The sequence below is a fragment of the Sus scrofa genome, chromosome 2 (assembly GCF_000003025.6).
Source record: "Sus scrofa isolate TJ Tabasco breed Duroc chromosome 2, Sscrofa11.1, whole genome shotgun sequence".
NCBI classification, from domain to species: Eukaryota; Metazoa; Chordata; class Mammalia; order Artiodactyla; family Suidae; genus Sus; species Sus scrofa.
This window is the reverse complement of record NC_010444.4, coordinates 103,519,171-103,541,814: the sequence shown is the minus strand read 5'-3', so window position 1 is coordinate 103,541,814 and position 22,644 is coordinate 103,519,171. Positions and strand designations below refer to the sequence as shown.

Sequence of the window (22,644 nt, the reverse complement as noted above, 5' to 3'; positions counted from 1 at the left end):
CAACACTGAACATTTGGCTTGAAATCTAGCATATATGGTTATGAATCAGTTATTTTCTGTGAAATCAGATGCAATTTTGCATTACCTTACTAGCTGAAACGCATCATGAATCAGACCTATTCTGTCCTTAGGTCTGAGAAGTGTGTGGTTCTGATTCAGCACAGCAATGAGCTGGTCCCATCCATGCGCCTCATAGTGGACAATGTAGTAGCCATTTGAGTCCACATTGAGTTTCACCCAACTGGTCTTTTCAGGTAAATACAGAGTATCTAGGAGGAGAAAATTGGTATAGGCATTTCTTTGTCAACATACATACCAGGAATCTCTCCAAAAGTGTTAGTCTCCACACTATTACTAATAAATCAATGAGAAGACAAAGCTTTGCAAGGCTCATGATGATACTTGTTTTCATAGCTCAGAGGATGGGTTATTTTGGGAATGAGAGCCTTATTAAATTAAGAAATAAATTGGGAGTTCCGTCATGGCTCAGCAGTAATGAACCTGATTAGCATCTGTGAGGACACAGGTTCAATCCCTGGCATTGCTCAGTGGGTTAAGGATCCAGGATTGCTATGAGCTGTGGCATAGGCTGGTGGCTGCAACTATGATTTGACCCCTGGCCTGGGAACTTCCATATGCCGTGGGTGCAGCCCTAAAAAGACAATAAATAAATAAATAAATAAATTCCTAGGAAAAAGACAGATGAATTTGTTCTCAAAAGCAGTATATATAGGTCTAAGAGGTATGCAAGGGCCCAATGAGCCAGATGATGAACATGACCTCAATCTGGCTTGATTTATTGGTGGGCTGGTCAAGGTTTAGTAGCTGCTCATTGAAATATGTATATGTAAATAAGCATACATTTGTCCAGTCCTTACTGGGGCAAAATAAGGACTCCAGGTTGAAATGACATTATGATGGAAACATTCTCAACTTTCAGTGAAGTGTTTAAAGGAGAAATTAAAATCATATCAAGCATTTTTAATGACAGACATTATAGGAAGTGGTGAAAGAACATTACAATTCTCTTAAAAAACTCTATAAGGCTTAGTCCCCCATTTAAAATAAGATGTAAAAATGAAAGCCCAGGCAAAGTTAGGAAATGTTCTTAAGGCCACACATCTAATAGATTCCAGAGTGAGGATTTGCATCCAGGGCCAATCAAAAGAGCATGCTTTTTTTCCATTGAATTAGTAGATATTAAAAGATAAGATAGGATGCCATCATTCCTTGATATAAATACAAACCTCTCTCTAAGTGAGATAAAAGCATAAGAGAAACTTCTACTGAAGAAAAAAATCAGACTTTCTAGCTAAAGGGTTCTTTTAATAATACATATGTGGATAAATAAGAACTTCCTCAAACATACCTCTCCCGTTATCAGATTTACTTACAGTATCTTTCCTCTAAATAGCTCAGAATGTGTTGAATTTCAGAATTAAAACACCTATTGACTAGTTAGTTCATTACCTGTCTTTGATGTCAGAAGGTGTCTGTGAATAGCATTAGAGGAGCTTGTGGAGTAGGTCACTGGGATATGCCAAAGGTACCTGTGTTAGAAAGTAAAGACTGTTACAGACTAAATTCATGGCCATTTCAATTTTCACATTGTCAGATTCAGATAGGCTGTAAAATACTCCTAATCACCCACCCTTCACACCATCAGTGGCCTTACAAATTTTATAGGCTAAGACTAGAAGATCTTTGGGTGTGCAAAAATTCTTCTGTAATGATTAAGGAAAGAGCAGCAATATAAACTTAGTTGAATTCTGCCACAATCACCTGTGCCATTTGCTGTCCAAATTTCCTACCATAACAAGTTCTGCCGATTGTTTTCTTCTGGAAAAAAATTCAATCTTCCCTTTCACATTTCCAAAAATTCTAACAATCTGATAAATAACTGAACCAAATCTGTAGGAAAAGCCCTAAAAGGTAAAGCTCTTATGCCAGTATGATTTTCCACTTATCCTTTTTTTCAACAAAGCTACCCACAATTAATTTTCTTGCGAAGTTACTGCAGATGACTGCTAAGTGGTTATCAATCCAGCAATGTGCCAGAATCTGCACATCAGCCAAGTTCAGAAAGCAGAGAAGCAGAATGGATTGGAGGAATATGCCTCAGTTACTTTTCAATGGCCCTATTATGGTAAATAACAGAAATTGGCTATTTGTTTCTAACTAACTTTCTAGTAGCCTCTAGAAAGCTCATTTCCTATATCACATTAAGCCATATTAGCTATAGTAATCCTGCACATGTAAAATCACATGGTTGAAAACACCATTAGGTATAACACACAAGGAATAGTAACTGAGGATGTGGCCATTAGTTCTCATAAAAATATGAAACAGTGAAAAAAACAACATTCACAGATTCAATCTAATAAAGGGTCAGAAGGGAAGATCTATCTGCTAACCCAGAGGGTATAGATAATTAACAAAGCAACTGAAATGTTTATATAGGAGTTCCTGTTGTGGCTCAGTGGTAATGAACCCAACTATTATCCATGAGGATGCAGGTTAGATCCCTGGTTGTGCTCAGTGGGCTAAGGATCCAGTGTTGCTGTGAGCTGTAGTGTAGGTCACAGATGTGGCTCAGGTCTTGAGTTGCTGTGGCTGCAGTGTAGGCCAGGAGCTATAGCTCTGATTCAACCTTAGCATGGGAACTTCCATATGCCGTGGGTATGGCCCTAAAAAGAAAAAAAGAAAAAGAAAAGAAAAATATTTATACAAAAATGTAAAAAAAAAAAAAATATTTATACAAAAATGTAAAAAAAATATTTATACAAAAATATTTATACAAAAATGTAAAAAATACACATGGATATAACTAAGACTTAATGGATTGAGATTCCTGGAAAGATCTTGGCTCTAGAAGGAAAGAGATTTTTCCAGATAAACATATTAAACATATGAGAGAGTAAAGAGAGGCAGAGTAGCATTTTATATGTCTGGACCAGAGGGCAATAATTTTATCATAGTAATTTTAATACTGCTTCATGTAGAAGGAAAAAAAAGATCACTGCAATAGATATTTGTTGTTTTGGGCCATCCACATTATTTAATTCTCTTATGATATTTTGATAAGTTACAAAATTGCGAGTCCCACTTTCCCAATGATAAATCAAACACTAAATTTTCCAGGCTGTGTTGCCAAGTTTTAAATTGTCTAAGTTTTCTGAGGTTCACACTTCAGAAGGACATGCAGAGGAATGGAAGGATATGTACATAGATAAATGGCAGAAGAGTTGCTGTTGAATGGAAATAGATATCTGATGAAACATAAAAGGAAAAGAGTACATTCTATGTGTTAAAGACCTTGAAATTGCTTCTAATTCTCAGAAGAGTTCTCAAATTGTTATGACATCTAGATCCTTGTAAGAGTCAGAACAGATTCACTTGGGTTATTTCATTTCAAATTAACCTCATTCATCTTATTGGGCTAATAGATAAGAGGAAGATGGACAGTGTTGTATTTCTTGACTTTAGTAAACCTTTAAAAAGCTTTCTAAAGATAGGCTGGTGAAAAGAACATGGTTAACTGGATTTTTTTTTTATTATTACCAAGAACATCATATGTTTTAAGACATAATGTTTATAGTCTCTTTCTGAAAAACAAAAGGGAACTGGAAGTTTTAACATCTAATTTATCACACAGGGAATGCCTTTCTTTTCTTATGATAAAAGGTATAACTGTCATAACACATCCTAGGTATGGGCCAGTAACACAATTTTTTAGGGCCCAGGAACAGAGTATACAATCACAGTATATTATAATAAAAATATAACCAAAGACCTTCTGCATTAGAACTGAAGTGCTAAGGGTGGCAGTGAAATTACTAAGAATGTGCTGCTGAGAACAGAGCCTGGGCTACCTGAAGCTCTAAACCACTGTTAACAAATCAGTGGATCACTGAAGAAATCAAAGAGGAAATTAAAAAATACCTAGAAGCAAATGACAACAAAGATACGACAATCCAAAACCTATGGAATTCAGAAAAAAACTATTCTAAGAGGAAAGTTCATAGCAATACAAGCCCACCTCAGGAAACAAGAAAAAGCTCAAATAAACAAGCTAACTTTCCATCTAAAGCAGCTCGACAGAGAAGAACAGACAAGACCTAAAGTTAGTAGAAGGAAAGAAATCATAAAGATCAGAGCAAAAATCAATGGAATAGAAATGAAGAAAATCATGCAAAGGATCAATGAAATGAAAAGCTGGTTCTTTGAAAAGATCAACAGACTTATCAAGAAAAAAAGAGAGAGGACTCAAATCAATAAAATTAGAAATGAAAAAGGAGAAGTAACAACGGACATCACAGAAATTTAAAGGATCACAAGAGACTACTATATGCAACTACATGCCAATAAAACGCAAAACCCAGAAGAAATGGACAAATGCTTAGAAAACTACAATCTTCCAAGACTAAAGCAAGATGAAAGAGAAAAGATGAATCACAAGTACTGAAATTGAAACTGTGATTAAAAAACTTCAAACAAACAAAAGTCCAGGACCAGATGGCTTCACAGGTAAATACTATCAACCATTTAGAGAAGAGCTAACACCTATCCTTCTGCAATTATTTGAAAAAATTGCAGAGGAAGGGACACTCACAAACTCAATCTATGAGGCCACCATCACCCTGATACCAAAACCAGACAAAGATACCACAAAAACAGAAAACTACAGGCCAATTTCACTGATGAACATAGAAGCAAAAATCCTCAGCAAAATACCAGCAAACCACATCCAACAATACATTAAAAGGGTTGTACATCATGATCAAGTGGGATTTATCCCAGGGATGCAAGGGTTCTTCAATATCCAAAAATCAATCAGTGTGATACACCACATTAACAAACTGAAGAATAAAAACGATATGATCCTCTCAATAGACGCAGAAAAAGCCTTTGACAAAATCCAACACCCATTTCTGATAAAACTCTTCAGAAAGTGGGCATAGAGAGGACCTACCTCAACATAATAAAGGTCTTATATGACAAACCCAGAGCTAACATCATTCTCAATGGTGAAAAGCTGAAAGAATTCCCACTGAGATCAGGAACAAGACAAGGATGTCTGTTCTCATCACTACTCTTCAACATAGTTTTGGAAGTCCTAGCCACAGAAATCAGAGAAGTAAAAGAAATAAAAGGAATCCAAATTGGAAAGAAAGAAGTAGAACTATCACTATTTGCAGATGACAAGATACTATACCTACCAGAAAAATTGTTAGAGCTCATCAATGAATTTGCCAAAGTCGCAAGATACAAAATTAATACACAGAAATTGATGGCATTTCTATATACTAACATTGAAAGATCAGAAAGAGAAATTAAGGAAGCTATCCTGTTTATTATCGCATCCAAAAGAATAAAATACCTAGGAGTAAACCTACCTAAAGAGACAAAAGACCTGTCCTCTGAAAACTCTAAGGCACTGATGAAAGAAATCAAAGAGGACACAAATAGATGGAAAGACATACCATGCTCTTGGACTGGAAGAGTCAATATTATCAAAATGACTATGCTACCCAAGGCAATCTACAGATTACCAAGGACATTTTTCACAGAACTCAAACAAAATATCTTAAAGTTTGTTTGGAAGCACAAATGACCCAGAATAGCCAAAGACACCTCGAAAAAGAAAAATGGAGCTGGGGGAATCAGCCTCCCGGACTCCACACTATACCACACAGCAACAATCACCAAAACCATACGGTACTGGCACAAACACAGAAATATAGATCAGTGGAACAGGATAGAAAGCCCAGAATTAAACCCATGCACCTAACAGCCAACTAATCTGTGACAAAGGAGGCAAGAATATCCAATGGCAAAAAGACTGCCTGTTCAACAAGTGGTGCTGGGAAAACTGGACAGCCACATGGAAAAGGATGAAATCAGAGCACTCCCTAACACCATACCCAAAAATCAACTCCAAATGGATTAAAGACCTAGATGTAAGACCAGACACTGTAAAACTCTTAGAGGAAAACATAGGCCAAACACTCTCTGACATAAACAACAGCAACATCTTCTCAGAGCCACCTCTTAGCGTAATGGCAGTAAAAACAAAAATAAACAAATGGGGCGTAATTAAACTTAAAAGTTTCTGCACAGCCAAGGAAACCCTAAACAAAACAAAAAGACAACCCACAGAATGGGAGAAAATCTTTGCAAATGAATCGACTGACAAGGGAGTCATCTCCAAAATTTATAAACGCCTCCTGTAGCTCAATACCAAAAAACCAAACAACCCCATCAAAAAATGGGCAGGAGATCTAAACAGATCTTTCTTTGGAGAAAGAAGACATACGGATGGCCAAAAAACACACGAAAAGATATTCAACACCACTCCTTATTAGAGAAATGCAAGTCAAAACCAAGATGAGGTACCACCTTACACCAGCCAGAATGGCCTTCATCAAAATGTCTACAAACAATTAAGTGCTGGAGAGGGTGTGGAGAGAAAGGAACCCTAGCACACTGTTGGTGGGATTGTAAACTGGGGCAACCACTGTGGAAGACAGTTTGGAGAGTCCTCAGAAAACTAAAAATAGAACTACCATTTGACCCAGCAATCCCACTCCTGGGCATCTCTCCAGGGAAAACCATGACTCAAAAAGACACATGTACTCCAGTGTTCATTGCAGCACTATTTTCAACAGCCAAGATGAGGAAACAACCTAAATGTCCATCGACAGAGGAGCGGATCAAGAAGATGTGGGATGTATACACGATGGAATATTACTCAGCCATTAAAAGGAATGAAAACCCGGCATTTTTAGGAACATGGATGGACCTAGAAACTATCGTGCTAAGTGAAGTCGGTCAGACAATGAGATGCCAACATCAAATGCTATCACTGACATGTGGAATCTGAAGAAAGGACAGAAGGAACTTCTTTGCAGAACAGATGCTGACTCACAGACTTTGAAAAACTTACGGTTTCCAAAGGAGATAGTTTGGGAGGTGGGGGGATGCGCTGGGGGTGTGGGATGGAAATCCTATAAAACTGGATTGTGATGATCACTGTACAACTATAAATGTAATTAATCCATTGAGTAATTTAAAACATAAAAAAGGGAGTTCCCATTATGGGGCAGTGGTTAACGAATCTGACTAGAAACCATGAGGTTGCAGGTTAGATCCTTGGCCTTGTTCAGTGGGTTAAGGATCTGGCGTTGACATGAGCTGTGATGTAAGTTGCAGACGTGGCTCGGATCCTGTGTTGCTGTGGCTCTGGCGTAGGCCAGTGGCTACAGCTCTGATTAGACCCCTAGCCTGGGAACCTCCATTTGCCACGGGTGAGGCCCTAGAAAAGGCAAAACACAAAAAATAAAAAATTAAAAAATTAAATAAGTAAATAAATAAATAAACAGCTGTTATTAAGGCTACTGTAGGTTTCAATTCCTGTGCAGAAATAGCATCCTTTGAAATTGCCAGAGACCCTGAAGGGGAGCTAATGTTATCACCAGCGTACTGAGATGAGGTAAATTAGACCAAGAGAAGAAAAGTAGCCACCTCTCCTGCAGGGCCCCCCATTCAGGGTCGTCTCTGAAAACCCCATTCAGGAAGCGCTCCTGCCGCAGTTTAAGCAAACGACCTTCTTGTTCAACCACCACAAGGGGTATTCCTTTCTGACGAGTCCATGTGGTCATTATATCTTTGACCTCCACATTTTCCTCCAGAAAGGTGAGCTGAAACGACAAATGATTTTGGTAACCCAAGATGGAGGAGAGAAACCAGAAGGATATCAGAAATTTCCATCTCCTTGGATGAGAGAAACATGGCTTGGGCAGAAAGAGCTATAATCTCAGGACAGAGCGATGTGGGACCTGGACCTGGGGTTGCTCTTTGCAGGTTACCTGGAGGAGGGACAGTGTGGGCGTTTGAAGATTGACACTGGGCAGGAAAGGCCAAGAGGAAGGGCTTGATCCTGGAACTTGACCCCTGCTCCCTTCAAATGAAACAAACAAAAACAATCTGGAAAAAAAAAACAAAAACCTCCTCTCCATTTTAATAACTGTGGAATCCAGAGAAGTTGTTTAAGAGAGAAATGCCTCTCTTGAGGGAAGCTTTAAAAATTCCAATAGAACAGTATTACATCAATCAAGATTTACTGAATGGAGAACAAAATCTCTACTTCCCACCTTCTAGTACAGATTTCTGATCACTGGATGATGCTGAATCTTCCTTTAGAAACCATAATTTACGGGATCACTGTGACATTTTTTTTAAAAGTTTGCACTTTTTTTGCCATGATGACTTTCTTTTTTCTCTTCTAAAATGTTCCAATAATTTTCCGGAAGTAAACAAAAAGACAGGGCCTCAGGAAAGCCCTTCACTTTGTTTCCAAACCTAACAGCATATGTGGTTTGGCATTTTTCAGAGCCCAGAGGACGCCAGTGCAGCAGTAACTACTCAGAGGAATTTTAAGCTGAGATATTTTTAGCTAGCAGTGGGGTTGTGGGAAAGCTGAATTTTAGCAAAAATATAGTAGTAACGGCATCCCCCCGCCCCGCGCGTGCCCCAAATGGCCTGAGCATTCCTTCTTCAGGTGGCTTTATTTCAAGGAAAATTGTGGAGTCTCCCTTTCTCTCCAGCTATTTAAAGGGGCAGTTGGTTGGGCAGCTTTACACGCTCACTTCGGATCAAGCGAGCCTGGTCTCTTCTGTTCTGCATGTCTTTCTACTTACTGTGTTGCTTGTTGTCTTGGAATCGGAATAGCAGAATCCACCAGATGTAAAATCACTTTCTAAACAACTCTGTAAAACAAGAATGAAAGAGTACTGCCTTTTGGGCATTGATAGTTGGCTGAATATGCATTTTAGACACAAATGCAGATAATTATTAGCATAGACACATGAAAGTTTAATTTATATGGACATGGTAATGAGCATTGATTGCAATTCATAAAAATGCATGAAAGTTACTCTTTTGGTTTTACACATACCATTGATGTTACATTTCACAAGACTGTTAGGTATTTCCAGGAATTTATCATTTTCATACCACGGTTCATTTGGCATCAGTAGGGGGTCAACTAGTATTTAGGACTTTTAGGGGAGGGTTCGATGGAAGACTTCTCTGATAACTAGGAAGAAGGTGCTATGTAATTCAAAGGATGAATAATGGACTTAGAGTCAGAAGACAATTTTAAGTAATGACTCCATCACTCCCTTGGTATATGATCTTGGACAAATCTCTCCCTCAGCATTAGTCTTCCCATCTGTAAAAATGGGGTAAGAATGCCTACCTTACCTTCTTGAGATGGTTATACATGTAAGGTGATAAAAATTAATATAGGAGTGTTCACAGTTGGCCTAAAAGAATGCTGTAATTATTGACAAATTTCTCCTTTAATCCCCTTTGCACTCATTATGCACACCAAAGACAGATCCCCCCTTGTTGAGGAAAGCCTGGGTTGATGTTTACACACACATAAAGCGCACATGATAGCAAAGGAGAGAGAGGACAGGGATGGGAGAGAAGAGCAATATGAGGCTTGTTGAGAATCTGAGCAGGACTGTGGAGAGATCTGGATTACCTGCAGGAGGTGATAGAAACAGATAAAGAGAATTTTTATAAATATTATCAAGGATGGTGTACTTTGATCTCTTTTAGGGTTTTCAAGAAATGTGAGTAGAAGATTTGAGCAACTTTGGAGGACAATTTCAATTACTTGCATTTGTTTCATTGACCACAGAATCACACACAAATTAAACCTTGAGGGCCCAGACTTTATAAAGGCACAAAAAATAAAACGAGATAATGCGCATGAAATTCCTTATTCAACTGTAAAGTGCTATGCAAATATTGAGCAATACTATTACAGTCCCTGGAACATACGTGCTTATAAAGAAGAGAAGATCTCTTCTGTCTGCAGTGGCTTAGGGTTCTTCCATCTGCAGGCACAAGCTCTGCCAGTTCATTTTTTCCATAAAAAAGTATTGTCCTTGCATTTGAAAATCAAAGAATATTTTAATAATGTTTAAATCATCTGAGTTGATGATTTCTGCATGTTTTCTCTTTGTCTTACCTATTATATTACATAAATCCCAATGACAAAGAGACCATATGTTACTTAATCAATCACTAGCTGTTTCCTAATCTTATTTATAGTCAGTAAAATGCTAGGTGCCTGACATGACTTTTTCTCTTAAGAAAATTTTATTGTTATTATTTTTATCATCATCATCATCATCATTGTTATTGTTGAACCACTGGGAACAAATAAAAGAGAATGTCACTTGGTGGAACAGTCATAAATGCACTTCTAGATATATAGCAGAAAGGCAAACAGATCAGGGCAGGAGCAATCTGTAAGAAGGAGGTGAAATCTTAGCTAGATCTCAAAAGATGGTTAGCACCTGAATTGTTGGAAAGAAGAAAGAGTCCTTCAGTGGCAAGAGCATTAGAAAAAAAGACATGATGACAGGGATTGAACAGGATTTCCTTCTACAAGGAAGTGAGTTCTGTGTGTCAGTCAACAGAGGATACAACCTGGGAAATAAAGTTGAGCATGTAGAGTTCAACCTTAAATTTGGGCAGAAAAGATTAGGTGTTATGTGTAGGAATTACAAAGCCATGAAAGGTTTTGGAAAAATAGAAGACAAAAATGTAGGGTTAACCATAGAGAAGGGAAACCAAAGAGAAGGAGGTCAAATATTAAACCCCTGTGGCTAAGCTAGTGGGGCATCTTGGGTTAGGATGGTGCCAGAGCAAAAAGAGAAGTGCTGCCTTCTAACCTTGTCAGTGTGGCAAGTGGAATAAACATTTGTTGCCTGACAATACAACTATGATAAACCTTCATAATTAGCCAGTTGCTTTTCAGGCTTAACAGGAGTCTACTGTAACTCAGCAGAGAACTTACATTTGACAGACTGCTCCACAAATCATCATTCTTGGCATTTCTATAGCTGAACTTCTTTAAGTAGTGAATAATCCCTTTCTTGAACTTCTCCTCACTCAGAAAATCCTTGAGCATATTCAAAAGACAAGCTCCCTAAAAACCAAATAGAAACAAGTAAAAAAAGTAAAAGTATATGTTTTTAAAGGATGCTTCGATTTTCTGGAATATGTGTAATATCTGATAAATAAAGAGAAAATAAAATTAAAAAGTGAAACAAGTAACTTGGCACCAATGACTTAAACTGTTGATGTACTGGCCTCATTATATTTGTCCTGAAACAGAGCTTCCACTAGCCCACACCATTAACTACCTTTTTATAGGAAATGTCATCGAACATCTCCTGGATTTGAGTAGGAGTTTCTGCTTGCTTGGAGACTGGACGGGATGAATTTAATGAATCACTCTTAATTACTTCAAAGCAATCGTTCAAAAAAATGTTATCCTAAACAGGAGAGAAAATTTTTTCAATTTCAATTTGATACACTCAAAGCAATAGAAATCATGCCAGGTTTAGTGAGATATTCTCAAAACTAAGTAGTCAGTATTTCTTACAAGATGTTTCTTTCCCCTTAAATATTCCCCTTTCACCAATTCTGTTTCGTAAGGTGTGAATTCAACTTTCCCTCAAACACTGCCTGAACATTTACCATGTACCAAGCCCTTGGGTACAGAAATAAAACCAATGTTCCCATTTAGTGAGCATGCGCTAAGTGCCAGGGTTTACGTCCATCACCTGCAAACTTTTCAGCACCCTGCAATGGAGATGCATTATGCACATTTTATGAATGAGAATATATAAAACTTTGGGGTTAAACCACAGATGTAGCATATAGCAAATAAGAAGACACTGACTTTGAATCCATGTCTGTCTAGATTGTACTGGACCAAACAGCTATGCCAAAGAGCTAATGATTCATTGCTAACTATTTAGATATGTCTATAAAAAAGACATGTTTGAAGAAATCTTTTCACATATCTTGGGAGAGTGGACTGGCCCTTTGGAAATTCTAGAGTAGTGTGCTCATTAGTCACATTCAATTCAGATTACATACCAAAAACTCTGCACAGGATCTACAGCCATAGCATTGTCTTATCCTATATCATTGTATATAGACAGTGGTATTCTTTCCTTTCATTCCACATACACAACTCTGTATTTGTGCTATTTGCATTCTCTGTCCACAGACTTTTGGGTGAGGAATTTACATGGACTGTTCTCTAAAACTTCCAGCGTCTCATCCAATTCTAGGATCTGTGTTATGGGCTGAACTATGCCCCCAACATTACCCGTATACTAAAGCCCTAACCCCCAGATTGTATTTGGCAATAGGTCCTTAAGGAGCAGACTGAGTTAAGATGAGGCCATCAAGGAGAGCCCTAATCCAGTCTGACTGGTAGAAGAAGAGGAAATTTAAAAACTCAGACACAGGGATATGTGATCATGGAGAAAAAACCGTATGAGGACACAGTGAGAAGGCCGTCACCTTGATTCCACACTTTCCCACCTCCAGCACTGTGAGAAAATAAATTTCTGTTGTGTAAGCTACCTGGTCTGTGGTGTTTTGTCATGGCAGCCCTAGAAAACTGATATAATCCGTGTGTACATCAAACAAAACACTACAGATTCAAAAACACAATGCTCTATGATTTCCTTGTCGGCATTCGCTGAAGATTTTAATAGTAAATTAATGATGCCTTAGGGCATATGGTATGACATACAGAATTGTGACTTACAAACTGTAGCTCTGGATATGTGACGTTAACAGAGATCAGTTCCATGTATGTTGCAAAACCCTCATTGAGCCAAATGTCATTCCACCACTCCATTGTAACCAGGTTGCCAAACCACTAGGAGGTAAAAACTCAGTGTTAGTAGAAGTTATAAAAATATAAAAATTTCTACCTGTAGCCAAAAGTACATAATGAGTGCTAACTTCCTTCTTTTAGTAGTTAGGGCCTCTGCTCTATCTTTAGTACCCTTTTCTCCCTGCACAGCCTCCTTCTACTGATTTCCCTGCCTTCTCATCAACACATTTTTACTTGCTTTACCTTTTCTTTTGCATCCATATTATCTCCAACCGCCCAACTTCCGTTATATCCTCTCAATGTTGCCTAGCTATTAGATTTAACATTAAGGAAGAAAATGCAACAGTTTGTGGGCAAGTTTTTCTTTTTTTGTGCAACAAGTGTAATCTGACCTTGTTATTAATTTATGCTTATGGTCTAAGGAGAAATAGAAGCCAAAATATCATTGGTAAAGTCACCTGTTTTATTAAGTAGTAGGTATTTGTAAGAATTCATTTAGGACTTTCCAATTGTTGCATAGTATTACTGATGAGCAAATTTAGGTGTTAATTTCTGCCCCAACTTACTTTGAGGGACTAACTTGGCCACTAAAGTGAATAAAAATCTGAGAGTTTAAATATATATATAAATAAAATTAAAGATATAAAAAGGTAATCTAAATAGAAATTTACCCTTGATGCATATTCTGATCTGTGCACATTTTAAATATTAATATTTTGTATTTACTTTTATATTTTATCCATTTGGCCTTTGTTCTATTACTGTGCATCTAGTTTATCTGTTTTAGAAATGCAGTCACCAGAAGGATTGGAAGCTTATAAAGATTCTAAGATTCAGAAGAGCCTTATTGCAGGTACAGAAGATAAATAACTAGATTTGTAGCTCCTAGAAAGTGTCCCAGCTCTACTCCTTTTCTTACAACCCTCAGATCATTTTCCAAATGGGCACTAATCTTCTGAAGGGCATGTGTGAGAAGGGTCAGGAGACTTCTCTCAATCTGAAAAGTGATGAATTTGAGAAGTACAGGTTGATCTGAAGATGGTCATTTCACCAGTCAGTAAGAGTAGTTCAATCGCTCATTCATTCATTCAGTAAATATCTATTGACAACCTACTATGTTCCTGGCACTACATCCTATATTAGGAATACAACAATATGTGTGACACATCCACTGCCTCAATACAAATGATGGAGGTCAAATGACAGACATATAAATGCAATAAAGGACACTGGCACTATGATCTATGTCTGTACAAGGGTCAGAGAGGATTCCAGGAGGAAAAGATCAGTCTTGCTGGGGAGAGTGTATAGGATCTCTGGGAGGTGATTCACTTTCTGAGTCTTGCAAGCAGTTGTCAGGAATCTTGGAAGTGGTGTGTGCTTTAAGTAGATCAGGTAGCAAGAGCAAAAGCATAGAGGAGTGATATGGCCTGGCCTGTTCAGGAAATGGAAGGTGGTCTGGGATGACTAAAGCTTAAGGTGTCATTCAGAGATGAGGCTGGAGAGGTGGAGGGTGCCATGGGGGCCTTGTGTGCCATGGTATGGATTCTTGACTAGCTCACTCAGGCATCTAGAGCCTTTGTCAGAGTTTTATGCAGAGGAGTGATGTGGTCATATGGAGATCAATGGGGAGACAAAATAGTCAAGGCAAAAATTCCAATGTGGCCTGCTGCTGCAGCCCTGGACTCTGTGTGACTGTGAAGAAGAAACTATTAAAGACGGCCTTATGGGAGTATGGAATCTTATAAGTAGAGTTCTCTGATTATTTCCTTATGAACACTGGGTAGAAAGATTAAGAGTTCTCCAGACTCAGTTAAATGCTTTAGTGCTTCCAGTGACTAACAATCAAAATCCCTAAGAAGGGCCAGTGGGGAGATGCTAAATCAGAGGAAATTGTTCACTTGTTCTCAAGGTATAGAGCTAAGCACGGCTCCTATGTAATTGGGTATTTAGTTTGCTGCTTAAAAAACAAACACCCCTTGTTATTATGGACATGATATATGATAAAGTTAAAAATTTATAAGTAAGAAATTTTACCAGCTTCTGCAATTAAATGATATTGGTCTACATGGTGAAAGAGAATTTCCAGTGCCTTTCATTGAGTTATGGGGAACTTTCAGAAAAGAAATAGAGTGGAAAAATCTCTGATGTATATAGAGAGAGTTTTACTGTTTCACATTTATATATAATACAGTGTTGATAGATGGGTCTTAGAAATATTCTTCTGTAAGAAACGGGAGCAGTGACGATCACTATCATCATTATTACTGAGTACCGACTGCGTGACAGGCACAGACACATCTGTAATCCTCACAACAGTTTCAAGAAGCAGGAACTATTATGAATGTGATTTTATAGAAGATGATACTGAAGATTAGAGTTGTGTAATACGTCCAGGGTCAGCAGCCTGTTGGTACCTGGACTTGAAGTGTTTCATTATGGCCATATCATCACAAGTTCTGCTTGAAGGGAAATTGAGTTTGCCCTAGATTGGAATGCCACAGTATTAGAAGGTATAAGGAAATATTTTAATAAAAATCTCTCTTTGTAAGATTTCCAATTCTGTGCACCATGTATCTGCATAATCTTCACCCTTCTTTACTAAAAGACATGAAGTCTTTGCCTTGAAGGAGTTAAAGGAGATAGTGGCCATATTTCTTGGGATAAAATTCCTGGATGAGACCCATAGTCTAGAGATTGAACACTCTGCTACTTAACTTATTGTGTTTGGCTTGATCATCTCTATGTTCCCTATAGAAGTAAAATGACATGATTTTATGTTGCTTCAGGAATATTGGTGGTTTTCTGTATAATGCCCTTCTGAACTGAGAATGTCACAAGTGCCAGGTACCTGGTGTGCCAGTTCGTGGGCTATGACTTTGGTGACCCACAGTTTATCAGAAGTGGAAGAGGTCTTGGGATCAAAGAGCAGTGACGTCTCTCTATATGTGACAAGGCCCCAGTTTTCCATGGCTCCACTTTCAAAGTCAGGAATGGCAACTAGATCTAAGAAATAAGAACAAGCACATTTGATCATTATGGCTTCCACACCAGAAGTGGGATTTGCTTCTTCCTTGAATATGTTATGACCCTTTTCATATATACATGCAGACTTTCTGAAAACATTAAGAATGTCATAACATTGATATGGTGTCTTATAGTTGCCAAAAATAATCAGTACCCATTATCAAGCAGAATGGGCTCTATTAGTAGTTTTGTTGTAGATGAAGTAATCTATTAACATTTAACCATTCTATCCCTAAAAGAACTAAATGATAAATATACCTTATACATTACTGCTGAGTACACTCATATTAAAACATATATTGTATTTTATATTGTATTATATACTAGTGCTACCAAAAAAGCCTTGAGAATATAAGGAATCAAATAATTTCTAATGTATTTGGAATTCTTCAAAACATATAATGAACTCATTTCTACAAAAAAAGAAAAAATAAGGGATTTTAATTTCAAGAGAATAACTTTTAGAAGCATCTCTATAGTCAATACTTCAATCAATATTTCAAGTACATAGAGCCTGTTAGTGTCCTTCTAAGGCAGTAGAGGAAAAACACTATAGGCATCAATTGTTCCTAACTTCAATTTCCTTTTAAACATTGATATTTCCTCTACTTCTTGACAAAGGCTTAGAGGGAAAAAAAAAGTGAAATTTAGTAATCTTTAAACAACTCTGGTATAATGTATATTAATTTGTATATATGTGTATGAGTGTGTGTGTGTGTGTATATATATACACACACATATACCCTTGGCAATGACTTCATGTAGGTTAGAAAATTTGGGGCTAATATTTAATCTTGGATTTTTTCTTTTTATTCTGCCAGGCCATACTGGAAAAATACTGCTCTTTGGCTAAAAAGAAAGATCATTTTTTTAAAAAGTCTGAAATAAATCAAGTTACTTGCCTTGCAATTACATTACCTGGAATTAGAACTGGTTAATTCTTGTGCATAAAAACAAATATTTATAATGCAATCAAAAAGTAAACTAGCACTAATAGAGATTAGCATTCATTAGCACTTCAACTGTGAGAACGATTGCTTTTCTAAGTTACATTGATGATTTTATATTAGATTATTTCCCAAAGCCACTAGAAACATTTTGTCTGCTCTATGTTTTCTTAAGGTACATGCTTCCTTTCAGTTAGTTTTATTTTAAATTACATTCATTTCTTGTGGTCTTCAATGCTGCATTTTTTAAGAACAACTTAAAATTGGTGATGGCTGTTATTTGACCATTTCTTGATTTTTGACATAGAGGACAGCAGTGGACTATGGGTAAACTGATTTAGTATATCTGTACTAAAGTGTATATAGAACCTGTGCTGTAATAATACAGTGAAGCTCCAGAACAAGCCTCTGGAGATGTCTTTTTCTTTTTTTCTTTTCTTTTCTTTTTTTTTAATCTTTAACCTGCTGTGCCACAGCAGGAACTCCTGGAGCTGTCTTTTGATGGTCTCTTTTAATTCTCTAAGAAAACCATGTGGATGTTGGGCAGGTAAGGAGAGGAAGGACATGATAAGGTAAATGTTCTAAAGTCCCAAATGAAAACAATGTTTTGTCACTGTCAGAAACTGTAAAAACCAATCTATATGAGTTATAAAACTTAAATCATGGTTTTTATGTATCTGCAACATTATAAAAACCACAATTTTTATTTTTTAAGATAGAAGATTAAAATCAACCAATACAGACTGTGTATATCTTCTCACATAAAGATCATAAAGATCTACCATACTACCATATTCAAATTATCTATTTCCTCCAAAAAAATTTTTTTAAATCTGTGCTACAGTCTTATTCTTCTAGCCTTAAACACACCATAGATAACAGATGGAGGGACAATTTTCAGCTATTTACATAAACCTTTGGCAACTTTTATAAAAGATGGCTATCTTGTACAAATATGGTATAGAAGAAAAAACGTGCTCCAGAAAATTCATCCATCTAAATCTAACATGAAATGGAGATATTTCAATAGTAAACTTGATAAAAGAATAAAGAAATGAACCACACTACTTGGGCTTCTCATAAATACTTTATTTTCTACACTCAAGGATCATCTCTGAGGTATAAATTTTTGATTTCTGGGCTAACTGAACCTCTTCAATGCTCATTTAAATCACATATAAAGAGGGAAGAAATCAAAGCAAGTTCTATAGAATAAAGACAATGATGTGGAATTTGAACCTACCCAGTTTGGGGAGTGGATAGTGGATGTTAAAGTAATTTTCATAAAAATCAAGCAGCTTCAATGATGCTTCCAAAGCATAATGTGTTTGACTCCATTTGTCTGGGGATGCATAGATGGATACCTGGGAAATATTGGTCAGAAGATGTGGTCTTTGAATGACAGCTCCTTGGCAAAATTCCGTTCTTAACAAGCCCCACCCAAAGAAAGGTCGACCGCATTTTTCAAGAAATTATTGAGATACCATTAACCATGTGGTCAATAGGGAATAAGATGTTCTGTAAAGTACAAGAGCAAAAGTCAGTCTTGAAAATTATAAACAACCCTGTATTTTCTGTCACAACACAATCCCTGCATGCTAATTCATATATTTTAAGCTATATTAATCTGTTATCTAATGAGAGCCCATTTCAGTTCATCACTGTCATATACTCTCACATTTGAGAATTACCCTTTCAAAATTATGGCCATGAACACAATTCAAATAAAACATAATTGTATGAGGTGAGAAAGCCTTCATGAACTTATTATAACCACGTTCAACCTTTAACTACCATTGACCTTTAACCACCTTTAAACTCAAAAATGCCCAAATATATTCATTGACTCCCCTTAGATTAACTAGTCATTAAGTGGAGAAAAATAAAATTAGATTCCAGTTTTCTTGGATTCCAAGTATGTTGCTACTTTCCTTTCATAATCTGCTTTCATGCTCTGAATTAATGGAAGTTCTTCAACAATTTTATAGGAAGGATCTATTCATGGCCACAGTGGCTTATCAGGTACTGTGCTAAATGTACATAGGTAAAATCTAATTTAATCCTCTCAACCACCCTGTGAAGTACGTGCTATTATCTTCATTTTAGAGATTAAGCAGTAGAAACACATGAGATTAAGTAACTTGCTCCAAGTCACCCACGTAGAAAATTTAGAGCTGGGATGCGAACTCAGGGAAGCTGGCAGAACCGTATCCTGTGAATAAAGTACCATTTGACCTCTCACACATCTATACCTATGCACATATATATATATATATCTATGCACAGAGATGTATGTAGACACATTGCTGATAATATGTATCTACATATCCATAGGTAAAATATGTATGTAAACTTTAATAGGCACATTATAGCTATTTTTCTTAAGCATTATTTTATAGTTCTTTGAATATTCTTTATGTCTAGAATTTGGTTCCATGAGGTAAAGAGTTCTTTTTTACTTTTCATGTTTCCATTGATATTTGCAAAACTTTAAGATAATTGAGTATTGTAAATTTTATAAACGGTGAATACTCTAAAAATTATAAAGACATAATTGGAAACAATGAATGTGCTAACATAAGATGTTGATTAAAAAATCCTTATGATACTTCTACGCAGTAGAGTACCATGCAAATATTAATATAATGTTATAGGAAATATTTAATGGCATTTAATTTTTATGGGCTATTTTGGTGAAAATTGAGTCAAAACAGCCATATATTATATTGTAAAGAAAAAAAGTAGAATATACTGTTACTACATATTAACAGACAGAGTTTTAGAAGATACCTTGATGGCTCACACAAATATTACAAGTAATTATATCCTGGTGATGGGATTGTGGGTAACATTTTATTTTTTATCTATCTCTATTTTTGTAAATAAGCATGATGTTTTGATAATAAAGAAATCTTAAATAAAGAAAAGCTCATTGTCCTCAGGATACTATTCTGTACTGTATATAAAATTAGAACTCAAACTCACCTTGACCCCTGACGAGGCTGTGCCACTCACAGAGGCAAAATCACAAACTATGTAGGCTACAAGGTACGTACTCATTTTTACAGTAGTTTCAAAATGATCTTCCAAGAGACCTCCTTCACGTTCAATTGTCTTAACCTATAGGATAGGAAAGAATCAGTATTTGAAACTGGGAGTATTGTACAAGAAAGCCTACAACATAAACCATGTATGTTAGAGAACAGCCTGAAGCTCTGAATGACACTTCATGTTCTTCTAGATCATCGCCTCTCCTCATAGCTTTCTGGGGCCTCACCTCCCTTTATTTCTTTATTCCTAGGTTTCCTCCAAGACACAGTGTACTACTTTTGGGATCCCAAGATGATGCCTATTTTGTCACTTGAAATCATAAAAACATCTTAGATGCTTCTGCTTTATTGCAAAGCAAAAGTTCCAACATTGGTATAAAAATGCCAGAAAATGGTCCCTTTCCCTTTTTTTTGTTACATAATAAGTAAGTCTCTGCTTCAGAAGGAAATGGCAAACAAAATTGCACTAGATGCTTTGCATTCATTACCTTTTAATCCTTCTATCATTTATGTGGGAGGTAGGTGTTATTTTGCAAGTGAGGAAACAGCATCTCAGAAATGTTAATTTATTTGCCCAAGATCACATGGCTAGTTCCATGGCAGAACCAAGATGTGGATGTGGCAGTGTGACTCCAAAGACATTGCTCATTCTTTCACTCGCTGTGTGGCAGCTTGAGTCACAGTCTTATTTTATCTTTGCTTCATTGATTCAGCAATGAAAGCAGTAAGGCCAAGGAGGTCATTAGTAATTTAAGCTTCTGCCTATCTACTGAGAAAGGAAAAAGTTTTAAGCCTACAGACTGGTCAGCTGCATCCATCAAATTCACTGAGTAATTACTGAATTCCATCTTCATTTGCTCTGGAAAGCCTGTCCAGGAGATGGTTTCCACCATGATTCTGAATGGTTGCAGATCCAGTAATCTGAACCTACCATCTTCTTCAAATTGGTAATGACTCTTACACTGACTTGTCTCTCACCCTTCCCAAGCCCCATTTAAGGGATCAGGTTTTTGACAGTGCTAACCATGGATTATCAAGCATATTTTATGTATTTGGATAAGATTGCAGCTTGCTTTGGTGAGAAAAAAAATAGCTTGAAGTCTTATCATAAACTGCCTAGGCTACATCAGTGACAAATGTTTGTACTAATAAATTCTATAGAATTTGATTCTATAGAATTCTATCAAAAACTCAATTCCTAAGTTCCAATAAAGCAGAAGACACTGACTAAATATTTTAGGAAGGGTGGCAGTATATGTAGGGCTGTAAGTTTTGCCTCTATCCAGTAAATTAATTTTGCTCGACAACCCCCTTTTTCAGGAGTCTGATTCTACCAGAGTTCTAAGGGTACAAATCCTGAGCAGAGGAGGGGGTTATGGTGGAGGCTGGGGAGGGCGCATTATGATTGCAGTCTTCTGACCAAACTCAGCAGCAAAACCATTTAGACAAGCGTGTACATGGGGGAGGGGAGAGAGAGAGGAAAGGCTGTAGAACTGTTGGGAAACAAGAGTCTGTGACACTGGACATCTGGGGACAGAGGCAGTTAGGAGACAGGTGGGCATTCCCTCTGACTTCTCCCTCCCACCCCCAGAGGAATGTGTAGTCTATGGAGGCTGAGTTTGGTTCAAGAACCTGGAGTGACCCATGTAGATAAACATTACTTTAAATGGAAGTATGTGATGGGTTAGCCTAAGTTCTTCCAGGATGGTGATGTAAGTTCCAAGTATAAAACACTTGTTGCTAGACAAGAATTTAGCTGTTTTCTCAATTTTGGCAGGATTCTACTTGCATAGCAAATATCACCAGCAGGTGTGTGTTCCCTTAAGAAAGAAAAGGGTCAAAGAAATGCCCGAAAGATATGCTGTCTCTACCAGTGCCTGACTGACCACCTCATTTTCTTGTATTCTCAACCTGTATTCCTATATTCTTAACAAAGCAAACTGAGAACTTAGTATGTGTTGCTTCTTCTCACTAGTCCACAGCCCACCTTAAGCGCTGCAAATATTAGCCAAGGAGGGTGATCATAGCATCACTTCAGTATCCTTTTTTTTAGCTAACCCTGAAAGCCTGGGTTGAGCATGTCATTGAGAAGCAGAAAGTTAAGCCACTATTTGCTAAAAAAGTTATGATCCAGAGCACTGGTCCAGTCAGCTAAGGCAGTGAAAAAGTCAAGGATTATTTAAAATATTTTCAAAGTTTCCACTTATTTTTCTTCAATATGAGAAGTTGCTGGAGGTTTCTAAAGCTAGAAAAAGGAAATTCTAATATAATGAAATGACAATTTATGTTTATATTTTAATTAAAAGGCATTATTAACTGCATTTTTTACTTTACCTTTTATGATCATTCATGTGAAAAACTGTATTAATTAAAGCTGCCAGGAAAGAACTGCCCTTAAATGAACATTTAGTTGGAGAGAAGACTTGGAGTAGAGGAGCAGATCCTTTCAACCTGAAAAGGAGTAGGCTAATTAAATTGCCATCTGCAGGACCATGGACAAACCGTGGGATATATCTCATGTGGAATGTGTCACTTTCCCCTTGGATCAGCTTTGCCAGGATTTCAGAGCAAAAACTTGTCCAGCATTAAACAGAAATCTGGGAAAAGTTCAGTTTCTAGCTTAAGGGCACATTTCCCCCTTCCTCCACAGAGACAGGTCCCTGGAAAGGCAGAGAGGAAAATGGATGGGGTGGGGCCACAAGCTGCTTTCTGGGCTGTTCATCCTGCTGAAGTACTGTCAGGAGGCCCTCTATTTTTATCCTACTTCTTAGTAGCAATGGGGAAATATTTAACATTTTGCTCAACTGCACAAAAGGCGAGCACATCATTAGTGAGGAAATATCAAATGAGGTTCAGGGTCTGCTGTGTTATTCAGTCTCTGCCTTTTGAATACAAATAT

The 22,644-nt window shown here is 37.1% G+C and overlaps 1 protein-coding gene across 3 annotated transcripts in view; it reads right to left on the bottom strand.

The window, feature by feature from the left end:
- ERAP2 (endoplasmic reticulum aminopeptidase 2) overlaps positions 1 to 22,644 on the bottom strand; it is a 53,058-nt gene that overhangs the window by 21,668 nt on the left and 8,746 nt on the right. For 2 of the 3 annotated variants that reach the window (XM_021085395.1, XM_013994998.2), the window contains exons 4-13: positions 19,681 to 19,815; positions 17,939 to 18,059; positions 15,573 to 15,727; positions 12,650 to 12,763; positions 11,226 to 11,357; positions 10,877 to 11,008; positions 8,700 to 8,768; positions 7,525 to 7,700; positions 1,471 to 1,550; positions 86 to 269 (exon numbers count right to left, since the gene is read on the bottom strand). In XM_021085395.1, the coding sequence (XP_020941054.1) occupies positions 86 to 269; positions 1,471 to 1,550; positions 7,525 to 7,700; positions 8,700 to 8,768; positions 10,877 to 11,008; positions 11,226 to 11,357; positions 12,650 to 12,763; positions 15,573 to 15,727; positions 17,939 to 18,059; positions 19,681 to 19,815 (1,298 nt within the window). The remainder of the gene's footprint in view (positions 1 to 85; positions 270 to 1,470; positions 1,551 to 7,524; positions 7,701 to 8,699; positions 8,769 to 10,876; positions 11,009 to 11,225; positions 11,358 to 12,649; positions 12,764 to 15,572; positions 15,728 to 17,938; positions 18,060 to 19,680; positions 19,816 to 22,644) is intronic. The other variant, XM_003123801.6, reaches the window with a different exon arrangement.